Raw genomic sequence first — 20,579 nt, 5'->3', positions numbered from 1 at the left:
CAATGGGAATAATTTAATTTAACTGTAATAAGAGCCAACAAATCTCCATGGGACCACTCCCATGAAGGAAAAATGACGCCACTGTAGTAGATGAAGGAAGCACTGTCTAATTAGAGCGCAGCTAGAAGATGCAGCAGCAAATTAAAGAGAACTGCAACATTGAAAGCAACAAAAGGCTAAGACCCTGAGGAAGATGACCTCACCTTGAATAAATGAAGAGAAGCCACAACTTCATCAGTTATATTTTAGAGGATATCAACGTATAGAATCCAATTATAAAACAAAAACAACCAATTCTAAAACAGTATAATACATTTGTAAATTCAGACCAATCTTTCTCTGAACATCATGATGTCACTAAGCCCCCTATTTTGCATATAAGTCTATAAACATTCTCCAGTTGAAAAACGAAAGGAAAAACATCTAAAGAATATAACAGTTACAGAGCCAAGTTACTTAAAGGGAAATGGAATGAATCACTTTTAAATAGTGGGTATAAATAGTCTTACCACACACCAAGTTGGATGGGGATTAATGATACAGCATATATTATTTGTTCAAAATCACTTTCTCTCCATCATTGTTTCATGGTAGGTGGGATATATCTACCCCACTGACTTTTGCCTTGGCCATGGGATTTGCTTTCTTCAATGGATTTTGAACAAACCTGCTGACCTGCATTGTCTAGACAAAAGCTTTAAATACATTCTATTCATGTAGTTTCCCTGAGGCCCTCTTCGTTTCCTTCCACTCTGATAACAAAATGCCCTCCCTAAGCCCGTTGGAAAAACCAAAGGCATTACTAAACTGCAGCTGTCACATGAAAAAGAAATAAATACCCTTCATTGGAAGCACAAAGATACTGGTTTTGTTTGTTTGTTTGTTTGTTTGGGGTGGGGGTTTATTTGTTTGTTTTGACATAAATACAAAAGTTGACTGACTATAGATTTATCAAAAGATTACATAAATTATATTATATTAATGTAAGGGGCCTCTTTAAATGAAAAGATCAAATGGGACAGTCAGAGTTAGTTCTTGATAACCATTATCACTAAATTCTGTTATTCAACATGCCTCTCTCCTATAGATAATTATTCACCGATGGAATTTATAGACTTGGAATATAGTTCTCTATCTTTGCTTTTCCATTAGCTTTGCTGATTCTTTTTGTGGTAGCAATTATCTACACTGTGGTAAATTTTCAGGTGTATTTTTTACATGGAACATATTCATGTCTTCACCCTATATCCCTTTGCCTAGATACTAATGTGACTAACATTTTCTTATTACATAAATCAAGTCACTAAAAATCTTCAGTTGATCTTGGGGTGGTTGAATTTTATAGAAAATCATTTATGAAATTTAAGTTCTACAGCTGAATAACTGCAGAAAATGAGAACCAAAGATAAACCAAGCAAGAAAATTAAAGGTGTTTAAAATTCCAATATATACTGATAACCACTACTGAAATACTAACATGAATTCTTCCCCAAAAAACATGGTATAATATTCAGTGATACACTTAAAATTTGTAGCATAATGAATTGTTAATTAAATCAGATATAGTTCCATTGCATTCAAATTTATAAATTGACTTACTTAGCCATTTCTTATAATTTTGAACTATAGTCATTTGAGTTAATTAAGTAAAAACTAAAAGATATTTCTCTCGATTTAATAAAAGCTCTGAAAATTCTTTGCAGCTTGGTTGCTACTGCATAATATTTACCTCAGAGAAATTTCTTAATGTGATTCTAAACTATGTTTACCACAGCTGTCTCTTAATATTGATAACAGTGAGAGAAATAAATAGCTCTAATTATTTCTTCAAGTCCTGGTAATCAGACAATGGATTTAGGTCTACTGTACTCTAAAGCAATCTGTAGTCAGTAGACTTTAATATTCTCTCTCCTTTACAAAACTAAAGCACCAAAATTGAAAAACACTAACTACTGGGAGCATTTTGTTGGACTTGAATAGCCTGGTTCACCTAAAGATTTAAAAACATCGTATTTCTAATGGAATTGAGCTCAAGATCTTGCTAGATAAGCTTGGGCATTCTAAAATGTAATCAAAACACAATATCAAGGTAACAATAATATCCCACAGTAAATCTAAAGTATCTCATTTCTAATTTGCATGGGAATCTTTATTCTTCAGAGAATTCTACTTATACCTTTAAATATTGAAATACGGAAAACCCTAGGTAAGAAAGAGATAGATATCAAGGCAGTGGAAAAAATGAAGTTGTCTTGATTTCTTTTTTTGCAATGCCCTGCATTTTCTTTGTGTGTTGGGGGGGGGGGGGTATCTTTCTAATCTTTCTGCTTCAAAAAACAAATACTTAGGTAAAGATGCTTAAGTACAAGCTGAGAAGGTTTTTTCATGACTACATTTAAATGTGACATCAGTCCACTTTTTCCACATAACAGAGTGTTCATTAAAGTCTGCAAGCTGCTGCAACAGAGGTCTTTTGTCAAGGTTTCTGTGCTTTTCCCCTTTGGTTTCACATTTTTAATTGGTTTAACCAAAAAGAACATAATCTCTACCTGGTAACAGGAAGATATCCAAGTTTCATATTAGCTTTCTTATCTCTAGTGGCTATCTCTAGCAATACAGAATACTAACGAACAAAATATAAGGACCTCTGTGGCTAGCAAAAAAGGGAAGGATGATCTTCATTTTTGGAAAGTTTTACCACTAGACCACATGGCTCCATGCAATTTTCTCTAGTGTGGTCTCAAACATATTGTAAGTCGACTTCCAATGAGTTGAATTCTTTTTGTTAAGGTGTTATATTGCCAAGCTGTTAGAGTAATGCAGCTGGGTCTAAAATTTTTGGCTTTTTAGTCAAAGCTGAACAGTGTCCATAGATTTTTCTGAGCCACTTCCAACATACAGTAGCAGCTGCTGTGTTTATGTACAATACCACTGTGCAAGTGGCAATTAAACTACAAAATTCTAGATACGTACTTGGGAAGCAGCAGGCAGTCAGCGCACAACTGGCATTGAGCTAAAACAGAAAAGATTCCTACTTTTAAAATGTAAGTCAAACTAACAAACTTCATGCTGCTGTGTACATAAAATGGTGGGTAAAAACCAACATTGTTTGATAGAAAGGACAAGAATCTTTAGAATGAGATATAAAGGGTTTTTCTTTTCTTCACTTTTTCCATATGTGCCTTTAAAAAGTAATTACAAGGAGCATAAACTCTTTTGATACATTATAAAGCAATTAATATTTAACATTCATATCTTATAGTAAGGTATTATTTTAGTGCATGTCTGATGTGTGCAAAGTCCTAATACTAATTTTATAAGGGCAGATGAGTTTGAAATTATTATAGGCTTTGCTTTTAACTATTGGGGCATATGAGTAAAAATGCCAAAATGTCTCTGATGAAAATAAAAGACAATTATAGTCATAGGCATTACATCTACTGTATTTCTTCTCTTTAAAGATCTAAATGGAGTATAAATTTTCTTGGAAAGTACCAGCTTTACATCTAGTGGACAACACTTTTTAACATCTGTCATTAGCTCCAAAAAACAGGTTTTAGATGTGGTAGACTATCTTTGGGGATATTAACCAGGACAAATATAAGTCAAGTGAGTCTATTTACTCTTTTTAAAAAATATTTTATTTATTTTACAGAGCAAGAGAGACGAAGAGAGAGAGAAAGAGAGCAGGGGAGAGGGAAAGGCAGAGACAATGCCAAAGCATACTCTGTACTGAACACCCTGCTTTATGCATTTCACGGAACAGGTACTCAGGGTACATCAATGAACAGACCAGGGCTCATTCTCACGACCCCGAGATCATGCCCTGAGCTGAAATCAGGAGTCAGACACCAAACCGACTAAGCCACCCAGGCACTCCAATTTATTTACTCTTAACTAACACTATCAAGTGCTGTAAAATTCTATATGTCATTAAATAGATCTTTCCATGTTTTAACGAAAATGTGCTCTTATCTCACACATTTTGCAGAAATAATTTATTTTTATTAAGCAATACTTTATTAAAGGCTATAAAATATAATTTTGATTTAGTTCATATTCTGTCATCAAATGAAAAAGAAAACTTAATTACAAGGATAAAAAATGTGAGATAATATGTAACACACACACACACACACACACACACACACACACATACCCCAACCTGATCTCTTTCAAATGTCTCAAACACTCCCAGTTTTTAGATATGACTTCCATTTGTAGTTCACTTCACTTCTGACACTCCATAATATCGCTAAGTCTTCTTGATTTTAATATCAAGACAGATGGTGAGGTATAATATGGGAAATGCCACCTACAAAGATTCTAGAACAACTGAGATCTGATCCTGTTTCAATGACTAATGAGTTGCAAAACTTGGAATGACCGTTAAACCAGTATAAAATCTGGGATTCCTTTTGATAATTAAACATACACCCCTCCCCCTTGGAGTGTATAAAATAGTTTCTCAAATTGGGATATATTATCCTACAAGATATTTGCGAATGTGGCTGGAGAAATATGAACCTCCTGAGGTTAGACGCCATGTTGTGGACCTCATGAGGTTAGACGCCATGTTGTCCTAGTCCCAACTGTCTTTCATATCCCTGCTTTATGCATTTCACGGAACAGGTACTCAGTGTACATCAATGAACAGAGATTGAAGCATTTCATATTTTGAGGGTACTGACTTTACCAAAAGTTGCATAGTTGCAAAAGTGTTTTTTATGTGAAAATAGTGTTGATGTATTATGTAGTAAGTTGCAATAGATGAACTTCTAAATAAAATGGCGACTTCAAAGACATTTTTCATTTATAGTGATTCTTATTGCTTCCAGTCTCTTCAGACTTCTCAAGAAATTTCAGTTTATACTTGGGATTTGGAATGGAGATTGCTCTTTAGCCATCAAAACTCACTTTTCTGTAATTTTGTAACTGGTTTAAGTGGACTGTCCATCACGAAATCAAATTCTTCAAGCTCCATGTTAGTGAGCCTTGGATTGATCAATATGTAGTTCACCTCTTCTTTCTGGGCACATGTGAAGCTATATTAGCAAGATTTCCTTCTGTTGGGATCATGCAATCAGTCTGGGCCAATAAAATGAATGTCTGAGAACTTCTGACCCAGCCATGGACACTTTAACATCCACCCCTGTCCTGGTTGGCTCACTGCACACTAGTTATCAAGAATCCAAAGTGGGTCCCCAAGACTCTGAGGAAAAATGGAAACACTGATGGAAAGTGTCCAGGTTTATGAGTGACTACACAGAAGAGAATCATCCAGAAGACATATATAAAGAAGAACATCTGCATTTGTTTGTGCAAGAAGTGAAATACTGTTGTATTAAATTACCTAAAATATTTAGGTTTCTCTGTTTATACAGAATAGCTTGTCCAAATATAAATAAAATAGAAATTTGCATCTAGAAATTGGTTGTTAACAATAAGTCTTCATGTGTCATTGGCTTAGTGTTCAGTTAATGAATGATGGGGAATTTCACACTGAATCCTGGAAAGATCTATGCTTTGTATCAGCCAATTTTTTAGTAAAATTATCAACTTTCATAGAATGATTATATGTCTCTCTGCTAGAAGCAATAAGGTAAAAAGTTGGAAAGCAATGGCACAGTTGTATGTGTTGGTTGATACTATTTTGGCAAAATATGATAAGGCAGAGATGAGTTCAGGGAGAAATCATGTGATATATAAGTAGAAAGAGTCTATAAAGGTTCTACAGATTCATTACTTTTCAGTGTTAAAAATCAGATTGCAACTTTATGTCAAAGAGTTGAAAGTATAATTTTAAAAGCCTTGATCAGCACAGGATCATTGATACTTCTCATGAACAAGATGATAGCGATCTGCCATGGTACGGTCCAAAGAGAGAGACATGGAGCAAGAAAGCAATGAGACAAAGGATATTTAAAGGTTATGTCTAACAAAGAATTTCAGGATTGGTTATTAAAACAGCTAAGTGATTAGACCAATTCAGTTCTGAGGAAAGTGTATTGCCCAAGGAACAAGGAGTTTGGGCAAAAAAAAAAAAGGGCTTTAATTTAAAAGTGCCTTCAAATTGACTAATTATATGTTGTTATAAGGACCCCACTTATATTTATAATCATCAGGCTTAGCCCTTCAAACAGAGGGAATGGACTATGAAAATAAAGAGGCCACTGACTCCCAAGGAGGGAGAGGCTCCTCTCTAATTACGGAATTACTGGGAAGTTGGACTTCCCCTGATGCCTCTCTTGATACTACCTTACTGGAAAGAACAGGGAATCTTGCACCTGTTTCATATACGGCCTCAGCTGACACAATGGGGTTTCCTTGTTATCACAGGTGACTGAAGAAAGTCCTGATTCTCCTCTAGGCCTCCTCTGATGCCCCCTACTTGGGAAGATGTGAGTGAGACACCCCATTTCTGTCACGTGGAGGTCGAAGTCTAGCCCCGCCATGTAATTTTCAATGACACTGTTGGAAGAGGTTCTTGGTTACTTCTTGGTGGGGGAAAAATCCCAATTCCTTATATAGCCTTCTCTGATTTCACCCTAGCGGGGCAAGGGGTATTTAGATTTTTACCTCATTGCAACCTGACAAGTGTGGAAGTCCAGATGACTCACTGGAGGTCTGCAATACTGGGTATGGATGGAGCTACACGTTTTTTTTTTTTTTTTTTTTTTTTCCTGGGGTGTACGGCTGGAATAGAGCAGTATTAGCTAAACATTTTCTATATCATTATCTTCTCCTTTCCTGATCATCTGGCTAGAAAGAGTAGGATCTTGTTAGGACCTGTATTGTCTGTACCCATTGGCATTTCTGGGTTGCCACCTTCTCCTACATACTCTGGGTTATAGGAAAACCTAGAGAACTCATCACCATCACATCATCCCTGTCCTGACATCCCTGGTTGGTCTGTCTTCTACTGTACACCTTTTAGACTCTTCTTAAATACAAAGTTTTATGTATAATGCACAGGGGTTTTAGTTGTATCTAATAGAAGGAATAGGGAAAAGTATGTCTATTCCATCTTCCTGGAAGCAGAATTGTGAATATGGTATTTAAATTATTATCATATATAGTATTATTTGTATGACAGTATTTGAGCTCAGAAAAAAAAAATGTAATACAAGAAAATCACTTTATAGTTGAGACACCTGAAACTCGGAAATGTCAAGTGGACTGACTGTTCAGAAGTCTTCAGGAATGATTGCTTTTATTATGCTCTATATTGCTTCAAGCCTAATGTAGAACTTTCTACCCCAAAAACCTTTCCTATATTCTCGAAACATAGAAAATGTTTTCTACCATGATATGAACTTGACAATTTCTTCTTGTAATTATGTCAAATAGATATGCTATTGGTTGTATTCTAATTTAAAATGTTGAACCCTCCAGGTGAATGTTGCATTATCATTCTGTAGTGACCATCATAATCCCTATAATGATTTTTTTTGGGAGGGGGAAGCACTAACATTAACTTTATCCTCTCACTTTTAAAATACAATCTTTCCTCTGTGTTCTTGTAAGAGAAATACAACTGGATTTAAATAATCAAATAAATGAATGTAAACTTACAATCTCCTTTTAACTAGTAATTTGCCATCAGTATTGAAGCATTTGGATTTGTTGCTACCATCTCCTTTTCACATGTCCTTTTAACCCTGCTTTTCTATGACTCAGTTGTCTTCTTTCTGAGGACAACTTTCCTTAGAACTGATTACTCTTAGTCTCACCTTTTGTCTACCCTTGTTTCAGACATTTGAAGTTATATTTCTATTCTTTGCTGACTATAGTTAAATTACTATTTTAACATTAAAAAGTCAATTTTACCATTATTCTCCTCGAAAAAATCATAGGGAGCATAGACTCCTTTAATTCTGGTGGCCAGCCCCTGTGGTAAATGCTGCACTTATCAGCATTATAATTCTGCCTCATTTTGTGTTGGTTGAATTGGTCACTATTGTTATTTCTGTCATAAAGTATCAGTTGTTTGGTCTTCAATATTTCCTTTCACACTTTTCATTTAGGGCCAATCTTTTTCTTCCTAAATTCTTTATTACTATTTTCCAGGTTTCTTCTATTGGAAGTAAATTCCCTTGGTCTTTTTGTAAAGTGACTTTTAATTTCATCTATTCTTGTCAAGTCACGGTTTCTCTGCACATAATCATACAATTGTTTTCTACTCTCAGCAATCTGAAAATGCTTGAGTATGTTTGCACCATATGGAAATTTAATGTAAATTTGTTGTAAATGTGTTATATTCCACTTATTTCACTTTATTTACATGCATGTGTTTTTAAACATATTCCAATTTGAATGAAGTTCACTCCACAGCTACCTTATTTCTCCAACTTAAAAGTTATATTCAATTGTCTCAAACTGACACAATTATTATTTTGCTACTTGATGTGCCATCACATTGAATCAAAGAACAGTATAGACATGTTCAGTCCTCTCTCTCCTTGATACATACATCTGTATGTATGTGCACGGGAACATGGTTGTTTTGAATTTGCTGGAATTTATACAAGTAAGATATGACCTGGCTGTGTTCCCATATCTTCTGACATCTGTTGTTGCCTCTAAAAAAACCTACAGGTGATCTATTAAGTCTGACTGCGGTAGGACAACTCACTTTGGTTTTTCAAGCCTCTCTGGGATATGTATAGAAATGAATTCAACGAAAAAAGAACTGTCAGGACTTCTTAAACTTCAATACAATTACATGTTTCATCAATTCTAAAATGCTCTCAGTCATTGTTTTCTTTGAATATTATCTCCCCCGATTCTGCCTATTCTATCCTTCTGGGACTCTTTTCATTCTTTGGAAATTCTCATTTTGCCTCCATGTCTCCTAAATTTTCTTTCATTTTGCCTATGCCTTGATCTTTCCTTTCGAGCAAAGTTTACAAGAAATACAACCTTGATGTTATTGTCTTCCATAGCCTCTACCCCTGGGATATCAGTTATGAAGGAAAAAATAGACAATATTTAAGAAGGAAAACCTATTTCTGCTCTCTGGAGATAAATCAGTCATGATTTAAATATACAATTACTGGCACTAACTTCCTTTCAAATTTACAGTGATCTGTGATTTTCTTCAATGTTGCTGCACTTTGTAACTTTCAAAAGAAAATAATGTGCTTTTCCCTAAAAACAGTAACTCATCTCTCTATAGTGTCCCTTTGTTTCCAAGATCAAAATTACATACTATAGAATTAAACAAAAGAGTTGATATCAAAATACTAGCATGCAGCCTTAATGATTTTAATTTTATTGAATGATTTCTACAAATTAAAATTGAAGTTTATATCTGGTGTCCTATTTCCTCCAAATTTACTTTCCCCATATTTGAATGGAACTCAAAAATACTTCAAAATCTTTATTTCATAATTAAGAATATAATGATTAAAAGCAAACAAGAGCAGATGACTTTTTTCTATTATCATGACACAAATCTACAAAAGGACAATTTTTAATGAATCAACAATTATTACTTCTCTTTCTGGATACTCTAAATGATGCCAAGACATAAGATGTAAGAATCCCCTCCTTCATAAGTTCAAAAGGACTTTCAATCAAAATAAAACAAACGATATAAAGAATGGGATGCTCAAGGAAAGAAATGTGCCTCTTGAGTCCTCATCAGAAAAACCTTTAGTGGGGAAATAAGAAAAAAAATACAAAACTAATTTTTCTCCAATCATGTGCATAATGCCAGGGATACTAACTTTCAGAAATTTTCCCATATATGTCCATCTGACCCTCAAATTTTTGAATACCACAGAATGCCACGCTAATGGAAGAACAATGAAAAGGAGTCAAAGAAAATAAAGTTTATGGAACCGTAGGTAATTTCTCCACATTTTAACCTTCATCTCTGCCCGCGATTCTTTTGCCGCATCTTTCTTCATTAGCCGTATGCAAGGTCAGCCCAGGACTTTGAGGGATTTATTCCCTGCTTCTCTGTATTTTTCTCTCACCCAAGCTGCAGTGTCTACAACTTTCCTGAGCATGTATTGTGAGACATGTATAATATGTTGATTTTTCTTTAAAAAAAAAAGTATCTAAATATAAGAAGCTATTTCTGCAGAAATTAAATAGCCTTTTGCTTTCTGTTCCGTGGTCAACTCAAAGCAAAGATAAAGTGTTCCATTAAATCTCTTTTTAATCGTATAAGTGCCCTGATGAAATTGTTTCACTATACAAAACCATTATGTTCGACACAAATTAAGGCATACACAAGACATTACAATGGTATTTAAAGTGAAATATTTATGAAGTGATTTAAATACTAATGACACAGCATTCCTACAGGAGTCACAAAATTAAAGGATAAGAGCATCCACCCCAGCCCTGCAGTCTGTGAGTCTGCTGCAATGTTGCATCTACTGTTTCTCATTATTCAATTCTTGGAAATCTAGCCAGGAGAGAGAAGAGAAAGAGGACATGTGGGAGCAAAGAATTGTATTTGAAGGACATCCTCTCTGTTTACCCTTGAATATTAGTACCAATCCAGCAGCACACCGTCTGTCAAGAATCCACTGATGGTAGTAATTTCCACTACCTCGGACACAATCTTGCCCTTTGTGCTGGAGAGAATGTTTACTGCTTCAGATAACAATTAACAAACTTCAGCATAATCCCGTCATTATGAATCCAACCCATTTGCAACCCTCTGCCCTGCCATTCTCAGCATGATGGTAATCCATTTCATTATGGTTGTAACATGGCTAAGGAGGAAGGAATAGGGTGGGTTTTAATTAAAAAACTGACCACACCTATCATATCTCTAAAGCATTTTTTTTCTAAAAGTAAGTACAGTAATTCTAAGAAAGAAACCAGAAATTTATAAAATTGTATTAATACATTTTAAATATTTGGTTTGGCAGTGTGGAGTCTCCCAAGTCATTTCTGTGAATTAAAAATTTATTGTATTTTTATTTACCTACAACTTCAAGTTTAATAAGCTCCTTATTTCTTAAAACTTTTAATGTTTGAACAGGAATATAGAGATAGGATAGAAAGATTAGCACAAACTTTTACGCATCAAAACTACTGGATCAAATTTACGAGTCCAGATTAAAATAAAAATAATACAATTAATGGTTGTTTTGCATTGAGATTAGCAACTCTTTGTACCACACCAGCTCTTGAAATATCAGTGTATAAAAAAAATTACATATCAACGCATGAGAATATGTAATATTAACATATTATGTAGAATAAGTAATAAATGTATACACACACACACATATATATATATATCATAATGTTTTGAATATTGTGATAAGGAAGAGGAAACATGTTTCAAACCTGAATTTCACAGAGCTAATACAATGTTTAAACTTGAAGGAACTATATATAACTGAGTAATATACCCCTTGATGATTTCAAATAAATGATGTGCATTGTGACTACAAAATAAAGCAAAAAAAAAATCTATCACAATAACTAAAAGAGTAAGGAAGTAGGTATACCTCTCATAAATGTTATTATACTTATTAACTCAAAAAGAAAAACGAAAATAAAAATAATGATGTAATATTTTGATGTGATTCTTAGTTTATTTTAGCTTTTATTCAAATGAAATATTTTCTATGCTAAAAAACAGCTCTTTTCTAAGCACTATAATTAAATTCATAAGATAGTTTCAATAATGATCCCTTAAAATATCAACATCCCATATTTTAGAGTTCCCATGTTCTAGAGATTGCTTATGTAAATGTAGCTATGCAAATTGACTTAAGTGCCACCTCCATATTAAAAATAGTAGGTAAGGTATGATAGGTTACAATATTTTCTGGATAACAAACTTGTATGAAGTAACTGACTATAAAAGTGATTTAACAGTCATATTACACAAACAGAAGATAGCATTAAATGTTTTTCACATTATTTAAATCAAGTCAAAGTATAAATAAAATGAAACTATCTAGAATAAGGTTCTGTTGGACCTCTGAATGAATTTACCCCAAACTAAGGCTCCATGAGTAAAGCAATCAGATGCTCATGGGGAATTATTTAAATGATCAACATTAAGAGCATTTCTCAAGAATACTTGAGATTATCTAACTTCAGTGGTCACTGAGAGAACTTAAAAAAATAACTTGGTTAATGCCTGAAATGCATGAATTATATCCTAGAGGAGTATTATAAAAACAAACAACAACAACAACAACAACAACAAAAAAACCCACCTCAAATTGAAGCAAGAGACCTGAGGTCCATTTCAAATTCTGACACTAAGTACCTTGGTGGTTTTGGTACAAGTACTCACCTTTTTTGGGTCCCCATTTTTTGCTCCTTTGATAGTAAAAGGAGAGGGTTGAACTAATATCTAAAACTCAAGATAGACAAGTATTCCAAGAGACTGGGACAGAGCATGAATGATAACTTAACCATAGTTAGGTCATACACAGCATTTTTATGAGTTATATGTACTTATTTGGTATTGAACTAAAGCTTTGAAATTTTTTATCCTATATTGTTTCTAACTTTGGGGGGTTTAATATAAACTCCTCATTAAAATATACTTAGTAAGTAGTTAATAAAAATTAAGAATATTTTGGGGGCACCTGGGTGGCTCAGTGGGTTGAAGCCTCTGCTTTCGGCTCGGGTCATGATCCCAGGGTCCTGGGATCGAGCCCCACATCGGGCTCTCTGCTCAGCAGGGAGCCTGCTTCCCCCTCTCTCTCTGCCTGCCTCTCTGCCTACTTGTGATCTTTCTCTGTCAAATAAATAAATAAAATCTTAAAAAAAACATAAGAATAATTTGAATAATCATTCTTCACCTCTGAAAAAAATAGAAAAAAAAAAAAACAGTTGGTCTATATTCCTCTCCAAGTTTATATCTAAGAAAATACTTTAAACTCCAGAATGTTTTAAGTTTATTTAAGTTTATTTTATTGTTATTTATTTTAGTTTATTTAAGTCACAATACAGTGTGATTTTTTTTGTCCTTTATATCATTATTCTAAGTCTTATATACCTAACAGTCTATAACTTATCATTTCTGGAAATTAAATGGTTATGTTTTAAAATATCATATCTTTTTAGCAAAACAAAACAAAACAAAACAAACAAAAAAAAACCTTGATGAAGTAATTTTAGAGGTAAACTAATATTAGTTTTAAAATAAGGCATATAGGGGCGCCTGGGTGGCTCAGTGTGTTAAAGCCTCTGCCTTTGGCTCAGGTCATGATCCCAGGGTCCTGGGATCGAGCCCCGCATGGGGCTCTCTGCTCTGCGGGGAGCCTGCTAACTCCTCTCTCTCTCTCTGCCTGCCTCTCTGCCTACTTGTGATCTCTGTCTGTCAAATAAATAAATAAAATTTAAAAAAAATAAATAAATAAAATAAAATAAGGCATATAATTGCCTTATCCAGTGTTAAGTTGAATCCACCTTCTATAGTATTTCTAATTAGGAAGTGATAGTATCTGTGTAATTTGTGAGTAAAACCAATCATTAAGTAAAAGCCAGAACCCTGAGGTAGAGAATAGAAACCAGAGAAGCTGGAAATTGTTCTCTATTCTATTTGCACACTATAAAATAATGAAAGACCAAATTTTTTGAGAGTTTATACACGGGAGAGGACTATTCACTTTATATTAATAATCTAATTTTTATAGAAGACTTGGATATAGGCATTATGATTCTCTTCATTTTACAGATGGGACATCTATAATTCATGGAGGTCTACTATTTTGCCAAGGTTACATGGTAAGTCAGACATACCAGAAGGAGCTTTTACTTTTTTCTTTTCTTTTCTTTTCTTTTTTTTAACATTCTATATATTTATTTGAGAGGGACAGAGAGAGAGAGAGAGTGAGCATACACTTGCAGAAACAGGGGCAGGGGCTCCTGGAGGAGCAGCCCACTGAGCGGGGAGCTGGAGATGGGGCTCCATCCCAGGACCCCAGGATCATGACCGGAACCAAAGACAGATGCTTAACAACTGAGCCACCCAGGCGCCCCAGAGCTTTATTTTTTAAAGAGAGCTAACTGAGTACTGGTATTCTGTGTTTTGGTTTGGGGAATTGCAATTTATAATTTGAAAGACCACAGAAGTGCATTTCTCAGGAGCCAGAGCTATCGATTGAGTAGTTGTTCAGGTAGCGCTGATACGGGAGGCATGTTACTGGCAAACAATTCAGAAGGAAATAAATGGTAGAAATGTAGATATAAGTATAGATATAGTATAGATATGGATATAGATATACTGAAAGAGAGGAAGGGAGATGGATAGGAAGAGGAAGGAGAGAGAAAAAGAGACAACTGGAAGATCAGGGTAAGGAAGAAGGTTATGGGGAGAAGATGCGAGGGGAGATCCAGACAGGAAAGGAGTGGAGAGAGGAGAGAAAACCTACAGGGAGGGGACGGAAGGAAGGCAGAGAGCAGTGAGAAGTGCGTAATAGTCACACACACACAGGGCGGGGGGGGAGTCACACCCTGAAAAACACATAGACACGGTAGATTTGGAACCAGAAAATCTCAGTATTGTGGAAGCCAAGAGAGAACTATTCCTAAAAGGAGCTAGTTAAGAGTTGTTAATTGTTGCATTTACTTCCGAATATGATGTCAGTCTTGGGTATTTCCTTCCAATTCTAATTCTCTTGCACATTTTCAGCATTAAAATTTTCCTAACATTCTGCCTTTTATTCCCCACTGTTACTCTTCTGATGCAGAGCCTTCCCAGCCTCGCTGCAGATAAGAGGATAAACTTCTACTAGCAAAGCTTGCATCTTAGGACCCTCAAAATCTGGCTTCACACTCTTTTCTAACCTTAGATCCTTCTACTCTTCACCACTAGGATTGACTGAATAGAGGTCTTGCATATTCTTGCATAGTTCTAAATTCTTGCATATTTCTTAAAGGACATTTTTTGCATATTTCTAAGAGCCTAGTAAGCTTTGAAAATTTCATAAATTCTTATTTTTAAAAGAACATTCTTAGCTTCAAGAACTTTTTATTCTAAAAATCATGCTTCTTTTAACGAGGAAATATCATCTCAGGACTTTATTGTGTCTTATTTTAGATAAATTGGCAGTTTCCATTTATACAGATAAAGGAAAGATAAAAATATATCTCTTAAAATTTTAGATTTACAGCAAAATAGCTTAAAGATTAATGGTATGCTCAATGAATGATGAACTTTGTTTCTTTGTTTCTTATTCTTAGTATTTCAATACTACTAGGAAACAGAATTCTATGTTTCCATTTCTTGAGCTTTATATTCTTATGCACATGATCTTATTTGATCATAGATTGTTGACAAAATAATGGAAATCTACAGCTCTTCACACTTTGTCTACAAAAATGCTCTTCGAACAGCTGCAGAATACCAATAATTATCTTAGTCCAGTGCAGCAAAGTCAGGCAGCTAGCATTTAACTCCTCTGCTAAAAAATAGCCCACATAATGAAATGTAAAATAGAGATGCTCTCTCTCGGACCCAAGAGCAGTTCATTCTTTTTCTCTGGATAGAAAGGAACAGAAAAGCGCAAACAGCTGAGGGCTTGCAACAGCTGTACAACAACTCCGGTTGATACTGAGCCTCCCTCCAACCACAAATTTTCATTTAAATATAGCTGCATGAATTGACAACTGAGTATATGGGCAAAAGATTTCAGATAATCTATATTAAGCCCAAGTGAAATCCATCTAGTACCAGGTGTTATAATGAAATTATTTCTGTAAAGTTCCTTAAATAAATAATGTGATAAATAATACTTAATTTTTAAAAAATGCTCCTTTACTATAAACATGTTGATGTCAAGTAAAATATTGTAGACTGGAGTTCTACCCTTCAGAATATTTCTTTTCCACACTAAAAATAAGCTGATAAAATATCAGTACAAATTACATTTTCCTGAGGAAACATAAACAATTGTAGGGAATCAGGGGTTCTTTGGCTTCAGAACACACAGACAAAATTCTCTTAGGGAAACTATGCATTGATGGAAAGTCCGGGAAAGAATGCAAACAAGGAGTATAGGGAAGGAAACTAGAATACCTCCTTTTAGTGGCTGATGGTAAAAGTTTCATAGCATTATTTAACAAACCCTTGAGTTTTTTACATCTGTGCAACACCTTACCCTGAGTTTGGGCATAAACAGGAAAGCACAGATTGTATCCCTAGAGGAGTTAAAATCCTGTGGAAGCCAGCTTCTTTATTTAAGAATATATGCATCTCTATTTAAGAATAAAAGTTATGGCATTTGAGAATCACCTAGCACACAACAGAAATCATACATTAAATTTGCATATACGCATCACGGACTAGTCAAGACAGGTTTCTTAAAGGAGGCAAATCTTGAACGTAATTACAAACATGGGTTTGTGAAGAGTAAAGGAAATAGTCATTCACATAGCAATAACAACATGATAAAGACAGATAGGAACAAGGGAGGTCTTTAAGGCTCTTTTGAGTGGCGTTGACCTTACTTACTATTCTTGATCTCTTTCTCACTAGGTTTCAGTCACATTTGCTTCTTACCTCATTTGGTCCTCCTGGGCAACAAGAGCTCTGACAAGGGTCTTGAAGTAATTTGGCTTCTGGGGAGTTCTCTTGGCAGTGGTTGGTCCCCTTAACAAGATAAGTAAAACAAAGCTGGTTTTAGGGGTACAGAAGAACCTGGAGCCCCTAAACCTACCTACAGTTGCTCACACCAACCCAAAGATTATCCACATTTAGAACCAGGAACCCGAAACACAGAGAAGTTAAGTAGCTTCCCTGAGGACAGTGTGGCCGGCCTTCAAATCCTTGCAGTCAATTTCCAAAGCCCACACACAGCTCTGTTCTGCTATATTTCCTAGACACATGTCACAGGAAGTTTCTTTTATTGTCACATCCTAAACTGTTACTGGCATCTGGGATATTAGATGCTATCTTGGGAAAAGAGGGGGAATGAATCCTGGGGTTGTCTCTAATACATTTCACCACTACCTTTTACTGTCTACCCCAGGGTAGTTGTTAGTGAGCATTTGATCTCAGAATAAAGTACTACCTGAATTTAGGTGCAAGGCAATGTTGAAAGCTTTACTTAAGACTGTCAGGTCACTGGGGGCGCCTGGGTGGCTCATTTGGTCAAGCGCCTGACTCTTGATTTTGGCTCAGGTCATGATCTCAGGGTTTTGAGATCAAACCCCACCTCGGGCTCTACACTAGGCATGGAACCTGCTTACGATTCTCTCTCCCTCTCCCACTGCTCCTCCCCACCTCTCTTAAAAGCTACAACAACAAAACTGTCAGGTCACAAAGGTGTTAATCGCCAACTTATTACAATAGTGTTCCAGCCCAAAGAAGATCTAATTTACTTCCAATGAGAACCCGAGGCAGCATTTGAAAAGATGGTGTTGCTTTTCTAACCCAAAATGTGTCACAGTTATAAGAATGAAGATGATCTTCATCACTGATGAAAAATGCCACAGTATCTGTAATTCTACATTTAAAAACTAAGAGAAGTGAAATTCAGTGACTTTGATTTAAATGTAATTAATAACTACAACTCAGACTGACATTGCCCAACCATAATACTTTTCTACTTTGCTCATATTGTTGATACTTTCTTGTGTGTATTATTTTTTTTAAAGATTTTATTTATTTATTTGATACCGACAGAGAGTTCACAAGTAGGTAGAGAGAGGAGGAAGCAGGCCCCCACTGAGCAGAGAGCTTGATGTGGGGCTCCATCCCAAGACCCCGAGATCATGACCTCAGCTGAAGGCAGAGGCTTTAAGCCACTGAGCCACCCAGACCCCCTTGTGTATTATTTTTGAACAAAGATCATGTTTTGTCTCAAATTTAGGTAGCACTGACAATGAGATTTATTGACCACACTTCATGTCTATATTCATAAAAGGTGAAAATGACTTAATTAAGTTTATCTCTACCTATTCTAACTTGATCTTTATATGGTAACATGCTTTCACATTGAGTAAATATGCATACTTAATAACAGCTTGTAGGCCTGCTCCTGTAAATTTATAGTATGTACTTTGTAACATACCTCAATGTTAAGTCAATAAACCACGTTTCCCTTCGGATAAACAAAGGATGTCTTCCTTAAAATTGACAATGGAGTGTTTGGATTATTGATAAATAGTACACTGATGAATTTATACCTGAACAAAATTATTATAATACTCTAATATCCACTACTCAGTTCTGCCAATGGTAGGTTTACTTGTTGCAACACAATATTACTTCTAAATAAAAATATATAATTTAATTTATATAAATTATTAAATATTAAATAATATAAATCTTATTTAAATAATTATATAAAAGTCTTAGCACCCATCTTCTATTTTTCAATATGTACACGAAGGAGTCAATGATTAACAGGTAAGGAAAATTCCATCATAATAAGAATATAATAAATTATATAGTGTTGGGTTTTTTTGGTTTTTGTTTTATTTTGTTTTGTATAACATGCTCATCGTACTTTCAGTATATTATCTCATTTATCCTCACAGATTTTTATTAAAAAATTGCTGCAGTGACATCTCATTTATCCTTACCACATTTTTATTGAAAAGATTTTGTATCTTCTTTCTAAAGTAGTTATTTTTTTTCTAAACTAGTTTCAAAACAGCAACAGTTTTGTTAACTTTGAAAATAAATTTTTCCACATGTTGGATAGAGTGATTAGTTTTCATCAACATTTTACATATAAACATATACCAAGTCAGCAATCATTAGCAATAAAAAAAAAAAGAGCTCTAAGTGCTTTCATGCAATCCATGTCTTTCTATTTTGTAACATTTTCTTTCCTTCCACTCACAGTTTCAATCTTTCCCTACATACTTATCAATGTAAGTTGAAGCACAGGATGCTTCTCTCCTCTTTTGGCTTCAGCCTAACATATATTCTTCATGCTTTCCAAGTATTTTCTTCAGAATATTCCAGTATGTGTTTTCTATGCATAGTGCCTCTATTTTAGTGTCTTCTAAGACTTCTATTAAAGCTAACATTCATCTCCCTCTTTTTTTCTCTCTCTCTCCCCACTTTCTATGTTTTTAGCCCTTTCCTTAGTAAGAGTTCTGAACTTTCCCATAAATTTCAGATGCCAAAGAGGAATCTTAAAATTACTTCTTTCTCTGCCAGTTTTTGTTTAAGTAATACATTTTAAAACCATGGCATTTTCCCCTCACAACTTGCACCCCTGCTCATACCCAGCTTTTTGTAACTATTCCTTTCTCTCCTAGCATAAGAACTAATTATTTACAGTAGTTGAAATTATTTACTATGCACCTTAAATGCAGCTGGATAAATTAAGATATGTTGAGCTAGTACATTCTCTATGCAGAGAAATCTTACCCAAAACTTAGACTTTCATTCTTTAAGAAAATATAGATTTTCCTTCTTGTAAATATCATCATGACACTGCTTTTTTTTTTTTTTTTTTTTTTTTTAAATTTTTAATTTTTTTTTTTTAAGATTTTTTATTTATTTATTTGCCAGTGATAGAGGGAGAGAGAGCGAGCAAGCACAGGCAGACAGAGAGGCAGGCAGAGGCAGAGGGAGAAGCAGGCTCCCTGCCGAGCAAGGAGCCCGATGTGGGACTCGATCCCAAGACGCTGGGATCACGACCTGAGCCGAAGGCAGCCGCCCAACCAACTGAGCCACCCAGGCGTCCCATGACACTGCTTTTGATGTGAGCCTCATCTTGGGCTGCTGGAGACCTACTGAGAAGCTCCACTATTCCCAATCACAATGCTTGGACTGAAGACATTTTCTTAGAAGTATTATTGTTGTTATTTCATGGTCCTAGGGTCTGCAGCTTCATTTTGAATCTTAGGCTTTCAAATATTATTTCCTAAGGTACAGTATAAATTTACTGAAAGTGGGATTGATTTTTTCAGGGGGTAGTGGTGCACCTTACAACTGCATTTATTTATGCCACAAAAGGAACAGCCCATCTGCAAGTGTACAGAGTGATGCTTCACGTTCCCACATACTGGAGCTTCCTGAGAATAGAGCCAGACTGACGTTCCATCTGATGTGTACTCCAAATAAAGCTGGTTAATGATGACCACAAGCAGGTGCAGGACTCAGAGCTTTCAACCTTTACTTCTTTAATCAGCACTCCTGCTCTTATAAATGGCAAAGCCAATTAACCCAATTCCTACCCAAATCTCCCAGTAAACTTGGGTATAGTAGAGCATCAGCGGTACCCAGACATTTATAAAAAGGCTTTGAAACATCTCAGAGCAGGACCCCCAACTCAGGCTGCTCCAACTCGCACTGCCAATATCTCGGAAATGTCACCTCATGGGTGAAAACGGGATGGCTTTTTATCTGCCTTAATAATACAGAAATGCCTGGCACATACGATGCACTCAGCCTAAAAGATACATTCTCCCCCTCCTTGTTTACCTGTCTAGCTCCTGCTCTCCCTTTATATCTCAAGTTAGTTATCATATTTTCTGCAAAACTTAACAACACTCTCAATGAATTCTCTATTTTCTGGATCACGACTCAATGCCATCTCAATAAAAATCCCAGCAAGTTATTTTGTGGGTATCCACAAGCTGTTTCTAAAGTTTACACAGAGAAGGGAAAGACTTAGAAT

General features: G+C 35.2%; 1 protein-coding gene and 1 long non-coding RNA gene across 3 annotated transcripts in view; both read right to left on the bottom strand.

The window, feature by feature from the left end:
- Positions 1-20,579, bottom strand: part of LOC131820557 (uncharacterized) — a 264,174-nt gene that overhangs the window by 150,876 nt on the left and 92,719 nt on the right. For both annotated transcript variants that reach the window (XR_009349693.1, XR_009349692.1), the window contains exon 2: positions 16,499-16,588. This is a non-coding gene — a long non-coding RNA (uncharacterized LOC131820557). The remainder of the gene's footprint in view (positions 1-16,498; positions 16,589-20,579) is intronic.
- On the bottom strand, positions 20,030-20,211 carry LOC131820556 (ATP synthase subunit ATP5MJ, mitochondrial-like). The gene is given in 2 exon segments (XM_059156239.1): positions 20,030-20,073; positions 20,076-20,211. Coding segments are annotated over 2 exon segments (180 nt in total).

The sequence above is a fragment of the Mustela lutreola genome, chromosome 18, assembly GCF_030435805.1.
Source record: "Mustela lutreola isolate mMusLut2 chromosome 18, mMusLut2.pri, whole genome shotgun sequence".
Classification (NCBI taxonomy): Eukaryota; Metazoa; Chordata; class Mammalia; order Carnivora; family Mustelidae; genus Mustela; species Mustela lutreola.
Note: the sequence above shows the minus strand (reverse complement) of the source record. Positions and strands in the feature narration are given on the sequence as shown.